We start from the raw sequence: 18,853 nt of genomic DNA on the forward strand, positions 1-18,853 counted from the left end.
GGGCGGTTGGATGGATCTGTACCAATCTGGTAGATCAATGTGGGGAAGGCGCAGCGTCTCGCAGAATGAGCAGAGGTCTTCAGGGACTCTGAGGTGAGCCGTGCGGCCTTGGGCAGATGCGGAGAGACAAAAAGGAAATTTCCATCAATACTGGATACCATTTGCATGCAGCAGATCAAGGAGAGGGCGCAGATATCGTCTGTTCTGCAGGGTGATGGGTGATAAGTCCTGGAAGATTTTAATCTCTGTGCCCTGGTAAAGAAGGCTGCGACGGTCTCTCGCCCTGTGCATGATTTCTTCTTTCAATCTAAAATTGACAAGGCAACATATGACATCCCTCTCTTCCTCTGGGTCTAAGGGCCCTGTGTAACCGTTCACATTCAATGGGCGAGTCAGGGGGCCTGCCGAGTAGGTCATTAAATACTGCAATAGTGGCCTGGGCAAGTTGGGCCTGGTCAATAGATTCTGGCATGCCTCTTACCCTCAAGTTGTGACGTCGGCCGCGATTGTCCAAATCCTCCATATATCTGTGCAGGTCCCTGAACTGAATCGTGCTTGCTTGAGAGGAGGTTTGCTGCTGATGAATGGCATGTTCGTTACGTAAGGTGGTCTCTTCAATATCCTCCATACGCAGTGTCATGGAGTGGAGGTCTCTCCTGAGGTCAGTGATGGCTGTTGCTAGCGCAGATTTGATCTCATCAGCCACAGACCTGAGATCTCTGACGGTCAGGGGGTGATCCTCTGCTGCAGATGGAGGGGAGGGTGAGTTTTGCTGTCTGCCTGATGGGCTCAGGCTGGATGAGCGCTGTGCTTTGGAGTAGGCCCGAGGTGAAGCCGGGGCCTCGCGTGGCTGTGACCGGAACATCTCCGGTATATTGCGGGGATGCTGCGCGGCGGAGCTCCGCGGGGAGCGCGAACGGGACGGGGACGAGTTCCCCTTCTGCTTTCCCATCTCAGCGGGTGAGGAAGGCTCGTTTGTAGGCTAAATCGTACCCCTGGGACCCGGAGCGCTCGGATCAGACGTCCATTACGATCCGGCTCCAAGCCACGCCCCCGTGAAGGCTTTTTTAGATGTTGTTTGGCAAACTCTAATCTGGCCTTCCTGTTTTTGAGGCTCACCAATGGTTTACACCTTGTGGTGAACCCTCTGTATTCACTCAGGTGAAGTCTTCTCTTGATTGGTGACTTTGACACACATACACCCAGTGGCGGAACTACCGCCATAGCAACACATGCGGGCGCTATGGGGCCCGCAGTCAAGTGGGGCCCGGTGAGGACAGGCGCCGCGGCTCCGCGGGAGATAACCGGCGGCTCCGCGGGAGGTCCGCGGGTGGTCCGCGGCTCCGCGGGTGGTCCGCGGGCGGCTCCGCGGGTAGTCCGCGGCTCCGCGGGCGAGAGTGGGCGGTCCGCGGGTGGTCCACAGGCGGCTCAGTGAGTGAGAGCGGGCGGTCAGAGGATCCGTGGGAGGCGGATGAGAGTGGCCAGTTCGCTGGTGAGAGAGTGGGCTGGCCAATCAGGGAGCTGACAGGCGGGGAGCATAGAGATGACATCATCTCTGGCCGCCCTGCATCCCTGCAGTGCAGTTCCCCCCTCACTGTGCAGGCAGCCAGGAAGCAGAGAGCTGACATTATCTCTCTGCTGTCTGACTGATAATCTGCTGCCTGACTCTGTGACACAGCAGGAAAGTGGCAGAGCAAGTGACAATCCATAATGTGTGGCAGGCGACGTGGCAAGTGACAATCCGTAACGTGTGGCAGGTGACGTGGCAAGTGAAAATCCATGACGTGGCAAATGACAATCCATAATGTGTGGCAGGCGATGTGGCAAGTGACAACCCGGGACGTGGCAAGTGACAATCCATAACGTGTGGCAGGTGACATGGCAAGTGACAACCTGGATGTGGCAAGTGACAATCCGTAATGTGTGGCAGGTGACATGGCAAGTGACAATCCATAACGTGTGGCAGGTGACGTGGCAAGTGAAAATCCATGACGTGGCAAATGACAATCCATAATGTGTGGCAGGCGACGTGGCAAGTGACAACCCGGGACGTGGCAAGTGACAATCCATAATGTGTGGCAGGTGACATGGCAAGTGACAACCTGGATGTGGCAAGTGACAATCCATAACATGTGGCAGGTGACGTGGCAAGTGAAAATCCGTGACGTGACAAGTGTCAATCCGTAATGTGTGGCAGGTGACGTGGCAAGTGACAACCCGGGACGTGCAAGTGACAATCCATAATGTATGGCAAGTGACAATCTAGGATGTGGCAAGTGACAATCTGTAATGACGTGGCAAGTGACAATCCGTAATGTGTGGCAGGTGACGTGGCAAGTGACAACCTGGATGTGGCAAGTGACAATCCGTAACATGTGGCAGGGGACGTAGCAAGTGAAAATCCGTGACGTGGCAAGTGACATTCCGTAATGTGTGGCAGGTGATGTGGCAAGTGACAATCCGTAATGTGTGGCAGGTGACGTGGCAAGTGACAACCCGGGACGTGGCAAGTGACAATCTAGGACGTGGCAAGTGACAATCCGTAATGTGTGGCAGGTAACGTGGCAAGTGACAATCCGGGATGTGGCAAGTGGACAATCCACAACATGTGGCAGGTGACATTCTGCAATGTGTGACAAGTGACAATCTGCATCTGGTGGCAGGCGATGTGGCAAGTGGACAATCCGCAACATGTAGCAGGTGATGTGGCAAGTGACAATCCAGGACGTGGCAAGTGACAATCCATAATGTGTGGCAAGTGATGTGGCAAGTGACAATCCAGGACGTGGCAAGTGACAATCCATAATGTGTGGCAAGTGACGTGGCAAGTGACAATCCAGGACGTGGCAAGTGACAATCCATAATGTGTGGCAAGTGATGTGGCAAGTGACAATCCAGGACGTGGCAAGTGACAATCCATAATGTTTAGCAAGTGACGTGGCAAGTGACAATCCAGGACGTGGCAAGTGACAATCCATAATGTGTGGCATAATGTGTGACTTATCTATCTTGGCAAGTGACAATCTGGGATGTGGCAAGTGGACAATCTGCAACATGTGGTAGGTGACATTCCGCAACCTGTGACAAGTTACAATCTGCATCTGGTGGCAGGCGATGATGGCAAGTGACACGCTCAGGGATCCCACTGATTTTGCATTATGGTGAGGTGAAATATTTCATTTTATATAACAGAACAGAAATTGGTTAGAAGGCCTGGAGGTCTGCAATGTGTTCCCTTCAGGGGCTGCATACAGTATAGTGCATACTTTGTTGTTCAAAATTAATATAAGCTGTTGCCTGGGTACTGTGCCACATGGGTGTGGTAGTCTGTTGTTCAATGGCATTAGTTCATTTTTTTTTTTTTTTTGGTGGGGGGGGGCATAAAACATTTTGCTATGGGGCCCTGTGATTTCTAGTTACGCCCCTGCATACACCTATCTCCTGGAGAGCATTCTTGATCTGGCCAACTGTTGTGAAGGGTTTTTTCTTCACCAGGGAAAGAATTCTTCGGTCATCCACCACAGTTGTTTTCCGTGGTCTTCCGGGTCTTTCGGTGTTGCTGAGCTCACCGGTGAGTTCTTTCTTTTTAAGGATGTTCCAAACAGTTGATTTGGCCACACCTAATGTTTTTTGCTATCTCTCTGATGGGTTTGCATTTGTTTTTTCAGCTTAATGATGGCTTTCTTCACTGATAGTGACAGCTCTTTAGATCTCATATTGAGAGTTGTCAGCAACCGATTCCAAATGCAAACAGCACACTTGAAAATTAATGCTGGACCTTTTATCTGCTCCTTGTAAATGGGATAATGAGGGAATAACGCACACCTGGCCATGGAACAGCTGAGCAGCCAACTGTCCCATTACTTTTGGTCCCTTGAAAAGTGGGAGGCACATATACAAACTGTTGTAATTCCTACACCGTTCACCTGATTTGGATGTAAACACCCTCAAATTAAAGCTGAAAGTCTACAGTTAAAGCACATCTAGTTCGTCTCATTTCAAATCCATTGTGGTGTATAGAGCCAAAAAGATTAGAATTGTGTCCATGTCCCAATATTTATGGAACTGACGGTATATATCTGGCTATTGTAGGGTCATCTTTAAAGAAATGCCAATGTTACTGCAAGATTTGATTAATCTGCAGATAGATTTGGGAAAAACGGGTAATAACTAGGGATGGCCGAACGGTTCGTCCGGCGGTCGTTTCACGGCGAATTTCGGCTGTTCGCGGTCCGCCCGATCGGCGGACTATTGCCGCCATTCGCCTGGCGGACTTCCGTGTTTACTGTGTAAAAGAACTTTGACCTATGATGACACATCCATCATGGGGTACAGGACAGCCAATTGAGAAATTACAGCACATGGACACTTGGACATTCCCCCTAACTTATAAATAGACCCGATCTTTCGTATGTCACTATAGGGAGAGGTTGCTGTGTGGAGCAGGGAGAGACTTCAGTGACCCAAATCGCTAGCTATTAGGTCCACAAAAGTTCTTTTAAGGACTGGTATGGTATAGCTGTTAGGTTTAGTTCAGGATATAGGTTTGAGGCACTGCTGTGCTAATGACTGTTGCAGCAGCCTGTCTTTTGTCAGTGTAGAGAGAAGGACAGGACACTGTGTGCAGCAGGGACAGTCAGTTTAATCATTAGCTGTTACTATTAGGTCCACAAAAGTCCTTTTCAGGACTGGTATGCTAATAGGCTTGTACACGTATAATATTCTTTCTTCCAAATATAGAAAGAATATTATACTTGACTGCTGCCCTTCTGCTGCAGTAGTCCTTTATGAGTATAGGGACTGATGTACAGTCTGCTAATCATTCACCACCTACTAGTTCCACAAAGGTCCTTATAAGGACTGGTAAGGTATAGGATACTACAGTACATAGGGTTGAGTGAGGTACAGTCTGCTATTCCTTAAGGACTGGTATAGGTCCACAATATATAGGGTTGAGGTGCACTACTGCTGACTGCTGCCCTATACTGCAGCAGTCCTTTATCAGTATAGGGACTGAGGTACAGTCTGCTAATCATTCACAACCTACTAGTTCCACAAAGGTCCTTATAAGGACTGGCAAGGTATAGGGTACTACAGTACATAGGGTTGAGTGAGGTACAGTCTGCTATTCCTTAAGGACTGGTATAGGTCCACAATATATAGGGTTGAGGTGCACTACTGCTGACTACTGCTCTATACTGCAGCAGTCCTTTATCAGTATAGGGACTGAGAGTTTTGTCACAGGGTCATTTAAAAAATGACAGGCAGAGGAAGAGGCAAGCCCTTCCGCAGGGGTGGTAGGGGTAGGGCAGGAGCAACAGGCTTGAGCCAAAGTGGGAAGTTGCAGAAGGTGCGTTCAATTACTTTAAAGGACGTACCAGACTTGGTTGAGTGGCTCAATCAGTCTTACTCTTCTGCACCCTCCTCATCCTCTTGATCTTCACCCTCTTCTTCACTCTCTGCTATGTGCACCCCCAAAGACACTACCACCAACAACACCACCACCGCCACCACATACCTTCCGCTGGAGTCACAGGAATTATTTTCCGATCCATATCAAGACATTTCTGATGCACAGCCACTCTTGGCATTGGATCAGGAAGAGGAGGCAGCAACAACCGCCACTCAGCAGTCTGACGACAGTACCCAGATCAGCCCAAGGAGGAGGTTGGTCCCCGGTGTTGCTGCCTACTCCGAGATCTACTTATAGCGGTGGGGAAGGTGACGTTGATGATGACGTGTCTAGTGATGTCACGTGGGTGCCCACAAGAGAGGAATAGGAGGGGAGTTCAGAGGGAGATATGGACCAGCAGATAGGGAGGAGAAGCAGGAATAACTTACATTGCACAGGAGGGACAAAGCAGACTGCTAATGTATCAGGAGCGAATCATCGACCATGTAAGGTCACATCTGGCGCTCCCAGGACACCGGTACATGGCTCCGCAGTGTGGGCTTTTTTTAGCGTGTCCGCTGCTGACAATAGTGTTGCCATCTGCAATCTTTGCAGTCAACACATTAGTTGCGGTAAGCCCAACACTCACCTAGGGACGACCTCACAATTGTCCTCCACTCCACCTTCCATCACGCCAAGCTCACATTTTTCTGCAAAAAGGCAGGCTTCCGTGGGCCTAATGTTCGAGCGTAAAAAAATGATGACGCCGGATAACCCTCTTGCCCAACGGTTGATGGCTGACTTGTCAGAACTGATAGCCCGCCAACTACTGCCATATAAACTGGTGGACTCTGAGGCCTTTCGAAAATTTGTGGCCATTGGAACACCACAATGGAAGGTCCCAGGAAGGAAGTATTTCTCAGAGAAGGGCATCCCAGAGCTATATGGCCATGTTCAGAGGCAAGTGAATGTATCTCTGGCACACAGTGTCGGTGCCAAGATACATCTGACCACAGACATGTGGTCTAGCAAACACAGGCAGGGAAGGTATATCACTTTTACTGCCCACTGGGTGAACCTTCTGACGGCCAAGCATGTAACCCGTGGCACCCCTGTAGATTTGATTTTACCGCCACAGATTGCATGCAGGCCTGGCTCTTTTTCTCCTCCTCCTACTCCATCCTCCTCCCTCTCCTCCTCGGCTGACTCCTCCTTTTCCGCTGCGTCTGTTGTGCCTGGAAGCCAAGAGCCACACTGGCCTGGCACTCCTTTCAGCTTTGCGTTCACAGGCAGATCAGTGGCTAACACCGCTCAATTTGACAGTTGGTAAAGTGGTGTGTGACAACGGTGCCAATCTGCTTAGCGCATTGAAACAGGGCAAAATTACGCACGTGCCATGCATGGCACACGTCTTAAACTTGGTTGTAAAGCGAATCGTTGTCAAATACCCTGGGGTCCAGGACATCTTGCGGCAGGCAAGGAAAATCTCGGCCCATTTCAGAAGATCTTACACGGCCATGGCTCGCCTTGCTGACATTCAGCAGCGACACAATCTGCCGGTCAGACGTCTTATTTGCGATTGCCCGACGCGATGAAACTCAGCCTTCTATATGCTTGATAGGCTGCTCCAGCAGAAACCTGCAGTTAACGTCTACCTGTATGAACTCTGCGGCAGAACAGGTTCTGGGGAGCTGGGTTTTTTTTCACCGTGCCAGTGGCTGCTCATGCGTGACGCATGCAGACTTCTGCGGCCGTTTAAGGAGATCACCAAACTGGTCAGTCGCAGCCATGGCGCCATCAGTGACATGGTACCTTATGCCTTCTTTATGGAGCCTGCATTGCATCGTGTCATTGATCAAGCTGTGGAGGAGCAGTAGCGGTAAGATGAGGAAGTCACAATGCTGGATGAATTCCCGGGGGGGCTACTCTATCTGAGACAAGTGAACAACAGGAGTCTGAAGAGGAGTCAGAGGAGGATGGTGCCGGGGCAGATGAGGAGGACCAAGAAGAGCATGCTTTAAACCTTTCTGGGATCCCTGTTGTGCGTGGATGGGGAGAGGAGAATGAAGAGGACGACATTATACTGAATGATGAGCAGGAGCCAGGCCACCACACCGCTTCCAGTTTAGTGCAAATGGGGGCCTTCATGCTCCAGTGTTTTAATAGGGACCCCCGTATAAAAAGCATAAGGGTCAAGGACCAGTACTGGGTGGCAACGTACTTAGACCCCGGTACAAACACAAAATGGCGGAAATGTTACCGCTGTCACAGAGGGCTGTCAGAATGCAGCACTTCCAGGCCTTGCTTCGAGAAATGCTGCATTCTGCTTTTGCGTGCGCCGGCAGAGGAGCAATTCCCACTCCCAGAGAAGGAGTTGCGGGTACCAATCGAACAGCGCCTGCAAGAAGAGGCCGGTTTGAAGATGTGTTGGTGACTTCTGATATGAGGTCATTCTTTCAGCCGACCCATCGACAGGTGTCATCCGGATCCAGCATCAGGTGAACGCCTAGACCGTCAGGTGTCCGACTACATCGGGTTAACGGCCGATGTGGACGCTCTGAGGAGTGATGAACCCCTGGACTACTGGGTGAGCAGGCTTGACCTCTGGCCAGAGCTTGCCCAATTTGCAATCGAACTGTTGGCTTGCCCCTCGTCCAGTGTCCTGTCCGAAAGGACGTTCAACGCAGCAGGGGGGGATCGTGACCGATAAGCGTACTCGCCTAGCTCACGACAGTGTTAACTATCTCACATTTCTAAAAATGAATGAGGCATGGATCTCGGAGGAAATCAACACATGTGACCGGTAGACCATGTATATGTCTATAAACGATTTTTTTAATCGAGCACACAGACCTTCTTTCTTCATTTGGCTCACTTCCTTGTCCAAAAAAAGCACACCGTACTATATGCCCCTACCCTCCTGTTTGAAGAGGTTGAGCGGTGTCATATTTTTGGGGCCCAGCAGCAAGTTGCTGGTATCAGTGCTGCTGTTAGTGCTCTCTATCTCGGTGCTGGTGTCAGTGCACTCTATCACGGTGCAGGTGTCAGTGATGTATATCACGGTGCTGGTGATCATCTCCTGCACCCTCTTCTTTGCCTACCCTGACCTTCCCTCCCCTCCATTGTCTCAAGAGTCCTGAATTGTCAGAATTTCACATATAAAAAAAGAATGCTTGTAGTTGTCGATCCCAGATTCACCTCATACATGTGTTATGTCATTGGCCATGTGGTGGGACTATGTGTGCACAGCTAGTAATTATTTTGTGGCTGCAAATATGACCTGTAGGTTTGTAAAGTTCACCATCCCTGTGCTGTGCTGACTTCCTCCTGGGGCTGTACCTCTGCTGTGCATATTATGAGGGGCTCCCACCATCCCTGTGCTATGCTCATTATGAGGGGCTCCCACCATCCCTGTGCTATGCTCATGATGAGGGGCTCCCACCATCCCTGTGCTATGCTGACATCCTCCTGGGGCTGCTTATTATGAGGGGCTCCCACCATCCCTGTGCGGTGCTGACTTCCTCCTGGGGCTGTACCTCTGCTGTGCATATTATGAGGGGCTCCCACCATCCCTGTGCTATGCTCATTATGAGGGGCTCCCACCATCCCTGTGCTATGCTCCTTATGAGGGGCTCCCACCATCCCTGTGCTATGCTGACTTCCTCCTGGGGCTGCTTACGGTGCAGGTGTCAGTGATGTATATCACGGTGCTGATGTCAGTACTCTCTATCACGGTGCTGCTGTCAGTGCTGTATATCACGGTGCTGGTGTGAGTGCTGTATGTCACGCTGCTGATGTCAGTGCTCTCTATCACAGTGCTGCTGTCAGTGCTGTATACCACGGTGCTGGTGTGAGTGCTTTATGTCACGCTGCTGATGTCAGTGCTCTCTATCACGGTGCTGTATATCGCAGTGCTGGTGTGGGTGCTTTATGTCACGCTGCTGATGTCAGTGCTCTCTATTACAGTGCTGTTGTCAGATGACTCTATCACGGTGCAGGTGTCATTGCTGTATGTCACGCTGCTGGTGATCATCTCCTGCACCCTCTTCTTTGCCTACCCTGGTCCCTGACCTTCCCTCTCCTCCATTGCCTTCATGCGCTCCACAGTCCTGAATTGTCAGAACAATTTCCCATATAAAAAAAGAATGCTTGTAGTTATCGATCCCAAATTCACTCCATACATGTGTTATGTCATTGGCCATGTGGTGGGACTATGTTTGCACAGCTATTAATTATTTTGTGGCTGCAAATTTGACCTGTAGGTTTGCGAAGTTCGCCTCCCATTGAAGTCAATGGGGCCCGCCGCGAACGTTCCGGTTCACGAACTATCGGCCACGTTTGCGGTCCACGTTCGCGAAACGTCCCGTCAGAAGTTTGTCCATCACCAGTAATAACAGGCTTGGTTTACCCTCAGGTTTTCTATTAGTGTACAGAAGTGAATCACGTGATCTTTGTTTAGTTTTGTTAACCACTTAAGGACCGAGCCTCTTTTTCAGATGTGTTGTTTACAAGTTAAAAACACGTTTTTTTGCTAGAAAATTACTTAGAACCCCAAACATTATACGTTTTTTTTCTAACACCCTAGAGAATAAAATGGCGGTCGTTGCAATACTTTTTGTCACACTGTTATCGTGCAGCGGTCTTGCAAGCACACTTTTTTGGAAAAAAATACACTTTTTTAAATTAAAAAATAAGTCAACAGTAAAGTAAGCCCAATTTTTTTTATATTGTGAAAGATGATGTTACGCAGAGTAAATTGATACCCAACGTGTCACACTTCAAAATTGCGCCCCGGTCGTGGAATGGCGACAAACTTTTACCCTTAAAAATCTCCATAGGCGACGTTTAAAAAATTCCACAGGTTGCATGATTTGAGTTACAGAGGAGGTCTAGGGCTAGAATTATTGCTCTCGCGCTCTCTCTCTCTCTCTCTCTCTCTCTCTCTGACGATTGTGGAAATAACTCACATGTGTGGTTTGAACACTGTTTTCATATGCAGGCGCTACTCACGTATGAACAATTATACAGAAAGAAGCCACGCTTGTGGAATGGACCACAATAGACAGGGATATAGATATATATTGATGTATCCCCAAATAATTTTTTCTTTGTTTATTAGTTTTAAGAGGTTGCTGCCTCCCTAGAATACGCGGGCTGTGTTCAACAGCCCGTGCTGAAAAAGTGAATAATTAATGTGGGCTACTGGCGCTACCTCAAACTTATTTCTATTCAAAATATTAAAACTAAACTTATTTTAATCACCATTTCCTGGCCCTAAGGCCTAAGATATATTCAGATAGTGTTTGGTGCTTTAAATCAACTAAAGTGATTAAGCTGAAAGATTCCTCACTATTTTGATCGAGGAAAATATGATTTCTCAATACTTTATACCAACTAACATAAGTGAGCTGAAAAATTCCTCACTATTTTAACCAAATAAAATTAAGTGATATCTAAACAATTATGTGATATCATAAAACAAGAGAAAGAGAAAATTCCCCTATATAGGGAGTCGCTCCTGTGCACAAGCTTGTCGGGGCGGTTGCACTTTCCTTTTTTTTTTATTATTATTATTATTATTTTTTTTTATACACCGTTTAAAAAAAAAAAAAAGGTCACTTTTATTCCTATTACAAGGAATGGAAACATCCCTTTGTAATAGAAAAAAGCATGACAGGTCCTCTTAAATATGAGATCTGGGGGGTCAAAAAGACGAAATATTTAGACTTAAATGCAATAAAAAAAGAATTTGTCATTTGAAAAAATAACAACAACAAAAAATGTCCCTTTAAGAGCTATGGGCGGGAGTGACGTTTTGACGTCGCTTCTGTCCTGCAATGGTATGGAGATGGGTGGGTGGGCCATCTTCCCCCTCACTCATCTCCCATACCCAGCCACGGACAGGACCCGATCGCCTCCGCCGCTACCGACGGCTCTGGTAAGTGGCGGAAGGGCGCAGGAGAGCGGCGGGGGAGGAGCCTCTCCCGCCGCTGATAATGGTGATCTCGCTGCAAATCTGCTGCAGAGACTACTATTATCAAAAACTGTACCGTCGCCTGAAGACGAGGATATCTGGGTTATGGCAGCAGCTGCCTGCAGTAACAGAGACAACCCGCTTCAAAATGCCAACGTATATAGTCATGTGGCAGTCTGGAAGTCTTTAAACGCAGTGGCAGCTGGTGCTCAAAATTTTTGGAGGGGGGGGGACGCAAACAAACTGAAAAATTCTGAAAAAAGCAGCCGCTGCGCCTAATCAAACGCCGCCACTGTGCCCTGACCTTTAATGAAATAAAGTTGTATCTGGACCTCTTGGCAGTGATGGGAGGCGCTTAACCACTTCCGGGCCGCCGCATGCTGATGTACGCCCCTACTTTGAGGACGGATATCATTATTATGACAGCAGCTAGCTGTCATAACCCCAGTATCCCCGTGTTCAGCCAGCGGTCCCGCACAAGATAAAAGTGGTCTCTGCCACGGAATCGCCTCAAGATCACTTATCGGCGGCGGGACACATTGGGTATCAATTTACTCGGTATCGAAGGGGTATCAAGTGTCCGGTAAGTACGTAAATAGTTAATTTTACTGTCGCGTTGGTAACATGGAGGTATCAAGTAAGTATTTGGTAAGTATGTAAGTGGTGAATTTTACGGTCGTGAGGGTAACATCAGGGTATCGGTAAGTATTTGGTGAGTGGTTATTGATACAAGCACGAATATGTAGAACTGCATAGATATTAGGGCATAAGTCGAGGTGGGTTTAGTGGTTATGTATGGACTGTTATTAGGTAGGTTGGTGATGACGGAAATGCATGTATGGGTATGCGACTGGCAAGACAGGCTGTGGGGCTTTCTCCACAGGCCAGTGGTGGGGGGTTCCATTCGCATTCGTGAAGTACGCCGGTGGGATACATAATGTATATCAATGGTATGGCTTCTGGTGGTGCTGGCCCTGGAGGATGGGGTGAGTATGTTGGGGTTCTGTCAGGCGCTTCTATGGGGACATCATAAAGGTGATATGGGTTACCATATGTTTGCAGTCTAATTTCAGCTGGGGGTCAGGCAGTTCTGTTCTGTCCTTTGGGGTTTAGAGATTTGCAGTCATTAGTTAGGGGTGCTGTCCACCTCTCGGGGGTGGGAGCATCCTGGCATAAGCTTGGTCTAGCTTGCATTGGGTAGGTATCCCGGGAATGGGGTTATGGCGCCACAGCAATCAGGGGGGTTCTTTGTCCCGTATGCCGGGGTTGGATCCCTGGAGGTTTGGTCAGGCGGGCCATAAAGGCAGTAAGGCACGGTACCTTGACTTCATCCTTTCGGGGTTTTGGCAGGAATGTCTGTCATTGGTGCTTCAAGCAGCGTTGGAACAGTGGGGCCCAAGGGAGGGTTTCTGGTTTTGTACTGGGGTTTTGCGGTTCCTGAGGCAGTGGGTTGGGCGTTTTTTCTACAAATCGCAGGATTGCTGGTACTTCATTACAAGATCAGCACTGAAAGGGTATCGACTCTCTCGTTGCGCCAGGACACGGAGAACACTGTGTCCTTTTTAGATTTGCCAGAATGCTTTATGTATTATTTATTTATTTAATTTTAGCTCATTGGGTTTGGTGAGTTTTATCAGTTAGGAAGTTTCCTTGTTCACAAGGGCTTTCTCTCTGGCATTTCCGTTCGGGCAGACAGGATCAGCGCTTGGGTTAGCTCTTCTAAGAGGTCCAGGAGGGGGTAAGGCTCAGAAGGGGCGCAAAAGGGAACGGTGAGCCCAAAGGTGGGGGGTCTCTGTTGCGACGTTGGGATGGTTGCACTACGTCCAGATTTCAAGGCAGTTTTAGCTGTAAAATTTACGGGTGTTAGGTATCAAGACAAAAAAAAACAAAAAAAAAAACATAGGAAAATAATTGTGGTGGTAATTTGTCAGTATGTAGGTGGCCCGGTGTGACTAAAAGGGGGGCCGCTGGGAACTGGGTGTCACACGCCTGCGGTAATCATGTGAGCTTAAAGTCTATTTGGGACATAACGAGGGTTATGAAGGTGAATTCGGGCACATCCGTAGGGCTTTCTTGGGGGACACTGGTGGTGGGGCCCAACATCATTGGTCGGTCGATTTGGTGATGAACCGATCGGTAGAGGGGATGAGAATAGCTTCATACGAGGTTCATGGGGAGGTCAGCTGATGCTGGGTTTGGAATGGCAAGGTTGGTCAGTGGGCAGCTAGAGGTGCGGTCAAGGTGACGGAGTAACCCCTATGCTGGGGGGGATTAATATGTGGGCTCAGGGTTTTCCGGCGGCATATAGAGATAGTTGGTGTTGGAGGGGCACCCAAGGGTAAGGTTTTCCCCTTGTGCACTGTGGCGGGTGTTGGTCTTTGCAGGTGAATGAAGAAACCTTGCATAAGGAGAGTCCGGGACCCATGGTGGTATGGTTCCCAGTTGGTTGTCTCCGAGCCAGTATGTCGGCTAGAGGCCTATTATCAGATTGAAAAGGTACCGCAGTGCATTACTATTCTTAAACAGATGGTATGTGGAGTGCCTGCAAAGACCAATGCAAATATCAGATGTTGATGGTTATGTTCTTTTAAATTTATGGATTAATAAAGGGGCTGCTACGGCCAAAGTTTACTCCAACCTGGTGTGGTCTCTATTTAATGGGGAAATGGTAGGGGGGCTGTAGCAAGCATTGGTCAGGCAGTATGGAAGCATGGTACATCTGTTATACAATAGTCAAGAAGCTGAACAAACATGACCTTCTGTAAATATCTCACTCCGATCTCTTCCTTCTCTTGCAGTTAAGCCTTGTCTCAGCTGTTTGTGGAAATCTTTAATTGGGGGCTTCCTGGTTCTGCTTGTGACAATGCCCCCCATCTTCATCGCCCATTGGTACCTACTACGTGGCATAAGAAGAAATCTGAGACCCTCCACCCAAAAGACACGGAGGAACAATCCATCTTCCATGATGAGACAATGAAGACGTACTTCCCGTAATCTTCATGCATGACCTGAGCTTGTCTATATTTTCTACATCCCCCTCCTGGCTCCCTCCTACTACCCCCCATCTTCTTGTGATGAGATTCTGGTGATCCCTCCAATCATATCCCACCATCCCTCTTAGAATACTGCTCCTTCTTGCTAGATCTTCCCCTGTAACTAAGTTTCTGCTTATTTGTAATATAGTACTAAATATTGTTATTTTAGGTTACATTTTACGTTACAGTCATTGGCGGCTGGTGAAGTTTTTGGAAGGGGGGGCGCCAGACCCCGTCCATCATTTTTGACCCCTCCCACTTCTCATAAACTACACCCCTTATATAATCCATGCACTCTGTCCCCTGTATTTCACTTGCTTCCACCCATAGTGTCAAGAGTATACAGCTCAGCATCACAGCACAGAGTATACAGTCCCAGCATCACAGGGCAGAGTATACAGTCCCAGCATCACAGGGCAGAGTATACAGTCCCAGCATCACAGGGCAGAGTATACAGTCCCAGCATCACAGGGAAGAGTATACAGTCCCAGCATCACAGGACAGAGTATACAGTCCCAGCATCACAGCGCAGAGTATACAGTCCCAGCATCACAGGGCAGAGTATACAGTCCCAGCATCACAGGGCAGAGTATACAGTCCCAGCATCACAGGGCAGAGTATACAGTCCCAGCATCACAGGGCAGAGTATACAGTCCCAGCATCACAGGGCAGAGTATACAGTCCCAGCATCACAGGGCAGAGTATACAGTCCCAGCATCACAGGGCAGAGTATACAGTCCCAGCATCACAGGGAAGAGTATACAGTCCCAGCATCACAGGACAGAGTATACAGTCCCAGCATCACAGCGCAGAGTATACAGCTCAGCATCACAGGGCAGAGTATACAATCCCAGCATCACAGGACAGAGTATACAGTCCCAGCATCACAGCACAGAGTATACAGTCCCAGCATCACAGGACAGAGTAAAGTATACAGCTCAGCATCACATCACAGAGTATACAGTCCCAGCATCACAGCACAGAGTATACAGTCCCAGCATCACAGCACAGAGTATACAGTCCCAGCATCACAGCACAGAGTATACAGTCCCAGCATCACAGGACAGAGTATACAGTTCCAGCATCACATCACAGAGTATACAGTTCCAGCATCACAGGACAGAGTATACAGCTCAGCATCACATCACAGAGTATACAGTCCCAGCATCACAGGACAGAGTATATATATCTAGATAAAATATTGAAAAAGTTAATGTTTAAGTCGGCTGTTAAAGAATGCAATAAATGTACCACAGATCTGTGAATTTTCTTAAAACAGCAAACAAACTTTATTGAACAACAACAAAAAAACTCGGAATCAGAGTAAAGGTGACCGAATACAAATGCACGCCACATTCACATTAGCGGCAGTAGATCTATTTGAAAATAAATTTTGCTCTCCTTTCTTTCTGACTTGCAAATTTCTCAACGACCTTCTGGTTGAAGTCGGTCATCTCTGTCATCACTCTCTTTTCTTCCCCTGTAACTAAGTTTCTGCTTATTTGTAATATAGTACTAAATATTGTTATTTTAGGTTACATTTTACGTTACAGTCATTGGCGGCTGGTGAAGTTTTTGGAAGGGGGGGGGCGCCAGACCCGTCCATCATTTTTGACCCCTCCCACTTCTCATAAACTACACCCCTTATATAATCCATGCACTCTGTCCCCTGTATTTCACTTGCTTCCACCCATAGTGTCAAGATTATACAGCTCAGCATCACAGCACAGAGTATACAGTCCCAGCATCACAGCGCAGAGTATACAGTCCCAGCATCACAGCGCAGAGTATACAGTCCCAGCATCACAGCGCAGAGTATACAGTCCCAGCATCACAGGGCAGAGTATACAGTCCCAGCATCACAGGGCAGAGTATACAGTCCCAGCATCACAGGACAGAGTATACAGTCCCAGCATCACAGCACAGAGTATACAGCTCAGCATCACAGGGCAGAGTATACAGTCCCAGCATCACAGGGCAGAGTATACAGTCCCAGCATCACAGGACAGAGTATACAGTCCCAGCATCACAGCACAGAGTATACAGTCCCAGCATCACAGGACAGAGTATACAGTCCCAGCATCACAGGACAGAGTAAAGTATACAGCTCAGCATCACATCACAGAGTATACAGTCCCAGCATCACAGCACAGAGTATACAGTCCCAGCATCACAGGACAGAGTATATAGCTCAGCATCACATCACAGAGTATACAGTCCCAGCATCACAGGACAGAGTATACAGTCCCAGCATCACAGCACAGATTATATATCTAGATAAAATATTGAAAATGTTAATGTTTAAGTCGGCTGTTAAAGAATGCAATAAATGTACCACAGATCAGTGAATTTTCTTAAAAACAGCAAACAAACTTTATTGAACAACAACAAAAAAACTCGGAATCAGAGTAAAGGTGACCGAATACAAATGCACGCCACATTCACATTAGCGGCAGTAGATCTATTTGAAAATAAATTTTGCTCTCCTTTCTTTCTGACTTGCAAATTTCTCAACGAACTTCTGGTTGAAGTCGGTCATCTCTGTCATCACTCTCTTTTCTTCTAACATCATGGCGGCCAATGCATTCAGCCTCTCCTGGGTCATGTTATTTATCAGAAAAGTCTTAATGCTTTTTAAGGTTGAGAAGCACCTCTCGGCTTCTGCTGTGGTCATGGGTGTGGTGATGAGGATCTTTAGCAGAGTGACCGTCTCTCTAAATACATGAGCACGATTGTTCTCCACACACAGCTGGAATAGGACCACAGCACCATCACACCTCCTGAACTCTTCTGTGCGGTAGATGAGACCAAGCTCTGACTTTAACTTATTCTTATTGAGCAGTGGACAGGCCTTCAAAGTCTCACTCAGTGCATCCTCCGGAAACTCCATTTTGTACCGTTCAAACCTGTCTGCTTGAAGCAAGGTGGCACTAACAAGGTGGTTTGTAAAAGGCGAAACATTGCCTGGGCCCCCCCCCGGGCCTAACCACCAACATTACCCAGGGCCTGCCCACTGGCCGCCCCACCGAATCCGCCCACTAGCCATCCCACCAAGTCCTTTAGTGCACACACTTTTATATTAACACTCATACAACGTCATATATGAAAAAGCACAGTGTATTATAAGTCATTAGTACTTTCAAGGTTTAACAGTAGGAAATCATATTTTGCCCAAAAGAGACATCTCAATCCAGCAGCTGTACGCTCGCAGCCCCCCCTCACACCTCTACACTCTCAGCCCCCCTTACACCTCTACACTCTCAGCCCTCTCTCACTTGTATGCTCCCAGCCCCCCTCTCACCTCTACACTCTCAGCCCCCCTCACACCTCTACACTCTCAGCCACCCTCTCACCTCTACACTCTCAGCCGCCCTCACACCTCTACACTCTCAGCCTCCCTCATACCTCTACACTCTCAGCCCTCTCTCACTTGTACGCTCCCAGCCCCCCTCTCACCTATACACTCTCAGCCCCCCTAACACCTGTACGCTCTCAGCCCCCTCTCCCCTGTACACTCTCAGCCCCCCTCTCACCTGTACGCTCTCAGCCCCCCTCTCACCTGTACGCTCTCAGCCCCCCTCACACCTCTACACTCTCAGCCCCCCTCACACCTCTACACTCTCAGCCCCCTCTCACCTGTACGCTCCCAGCCCCCCCTCTCACCTGTACGCTTCCAGCCCCCCTCTCACCTGTATGCTTCCAGCCCCCCTCTCACCTGTACGCTCCCAGCCCTCCTAACACCTGTACGCTCTCAGCCCCCTCTCACCTGTATGCTCTCAGCCCCCTCTCACCTGTACGCTTTCAGCCCCCCTCTCACCTGTACGCTCTCAGCCCACCTCTCACCAGTACGCTCTCAGCCCCCATATCACCTGTACGCTCTCAGTCCCCCTCACACCTGTACACTCTCAGCCTCCCCACATTTATGTACACACACGTACACACACGTACACAGACACTCGTACACGTGTAAACAGACACACACAGGTACACAGACATACACATATGTACACAGACACACACACACGTACACTACCCCCCTTCACTTGTACAAAAGCCCTAACTTGTTAGGTGGTGTTCCTGGTCCCCTTACTTGTGCAGCACACATGAGGAGTGTACATGCAGGAATTTCTAGAAGTGGCAGCAAAGAGCCCGATGTTAGCTCAATGACCCAGAGCTGCAGCTGCTGACTCAGACACACATACAGAAAGCCAGTGCAGCCACGGAGCTCCCCTACACCCACCTCTGCCTTTTCCCATCTGACTGGGTCTGTCCACATGCTCGGGCCCCTTACAGGTGTATGGGCTGTACCACCTGCTGAAATCCATCACAGGTGATATCATTTGCTGCTATTCTAGTCTGCATCTCCCCCCAAGATAATACATAAAACCTGGCCTGTTAGTGGGTCCTGAGGACAGGGATGATGACCACTGCTATAGAGTGAAGGATAAAAAC

At 48.6% G+C, this 18,853-nt stretch overlaps 1 protein-coding gene across 2 annotated transcripts in view; it reads left to right on the forward strand.

The window, feature by feature from the left end:
- The window catches only part of LOC143981571 (T-cell surface antigen CD2-like), a 278,489-nt gene extending 262,893 nt beyond the window's left edge, over nucleotides 1–15,596 (forward strand). The window contains exon 4 of one of the 2 annotated variants that reach the window (XM_077479532.1): nucleotides 14,165–15,548. In XM_077479532.1, the coding sequence (XP_077335658.1) occupies nucleotides 14,165–14,343 (179 nt within the window). In that variant the 3' untranslated portion in view covers nucleotides 14,344–15,548. Of the gene's footprint in view, nucleotides 1–14,164 lie in introns of both variants that reach the window. The other variant, XM_077479533.1, reaches the window with a different exon arrangement.
- Nucleotides 15,597–18,853: the final 3,257 nt, after the last annotated feature.

The sequence above is a fragment of the Lithobates pipiens genome, unplaced genomic scaffold (genome assembly GCF_037356315.1).
Source record: "Lithobates pipiens isolate NorthernLeopardFrog02 unplaced genomic scaffold, aLitPip1_a1.2 Scaffold_16, whole genome shotgun sequence".
NCBI lineage: Eukaryota > Metazoa > Chordata > Amphibia > Anura > Ranidae > Lithobates > Lithobates pipiens.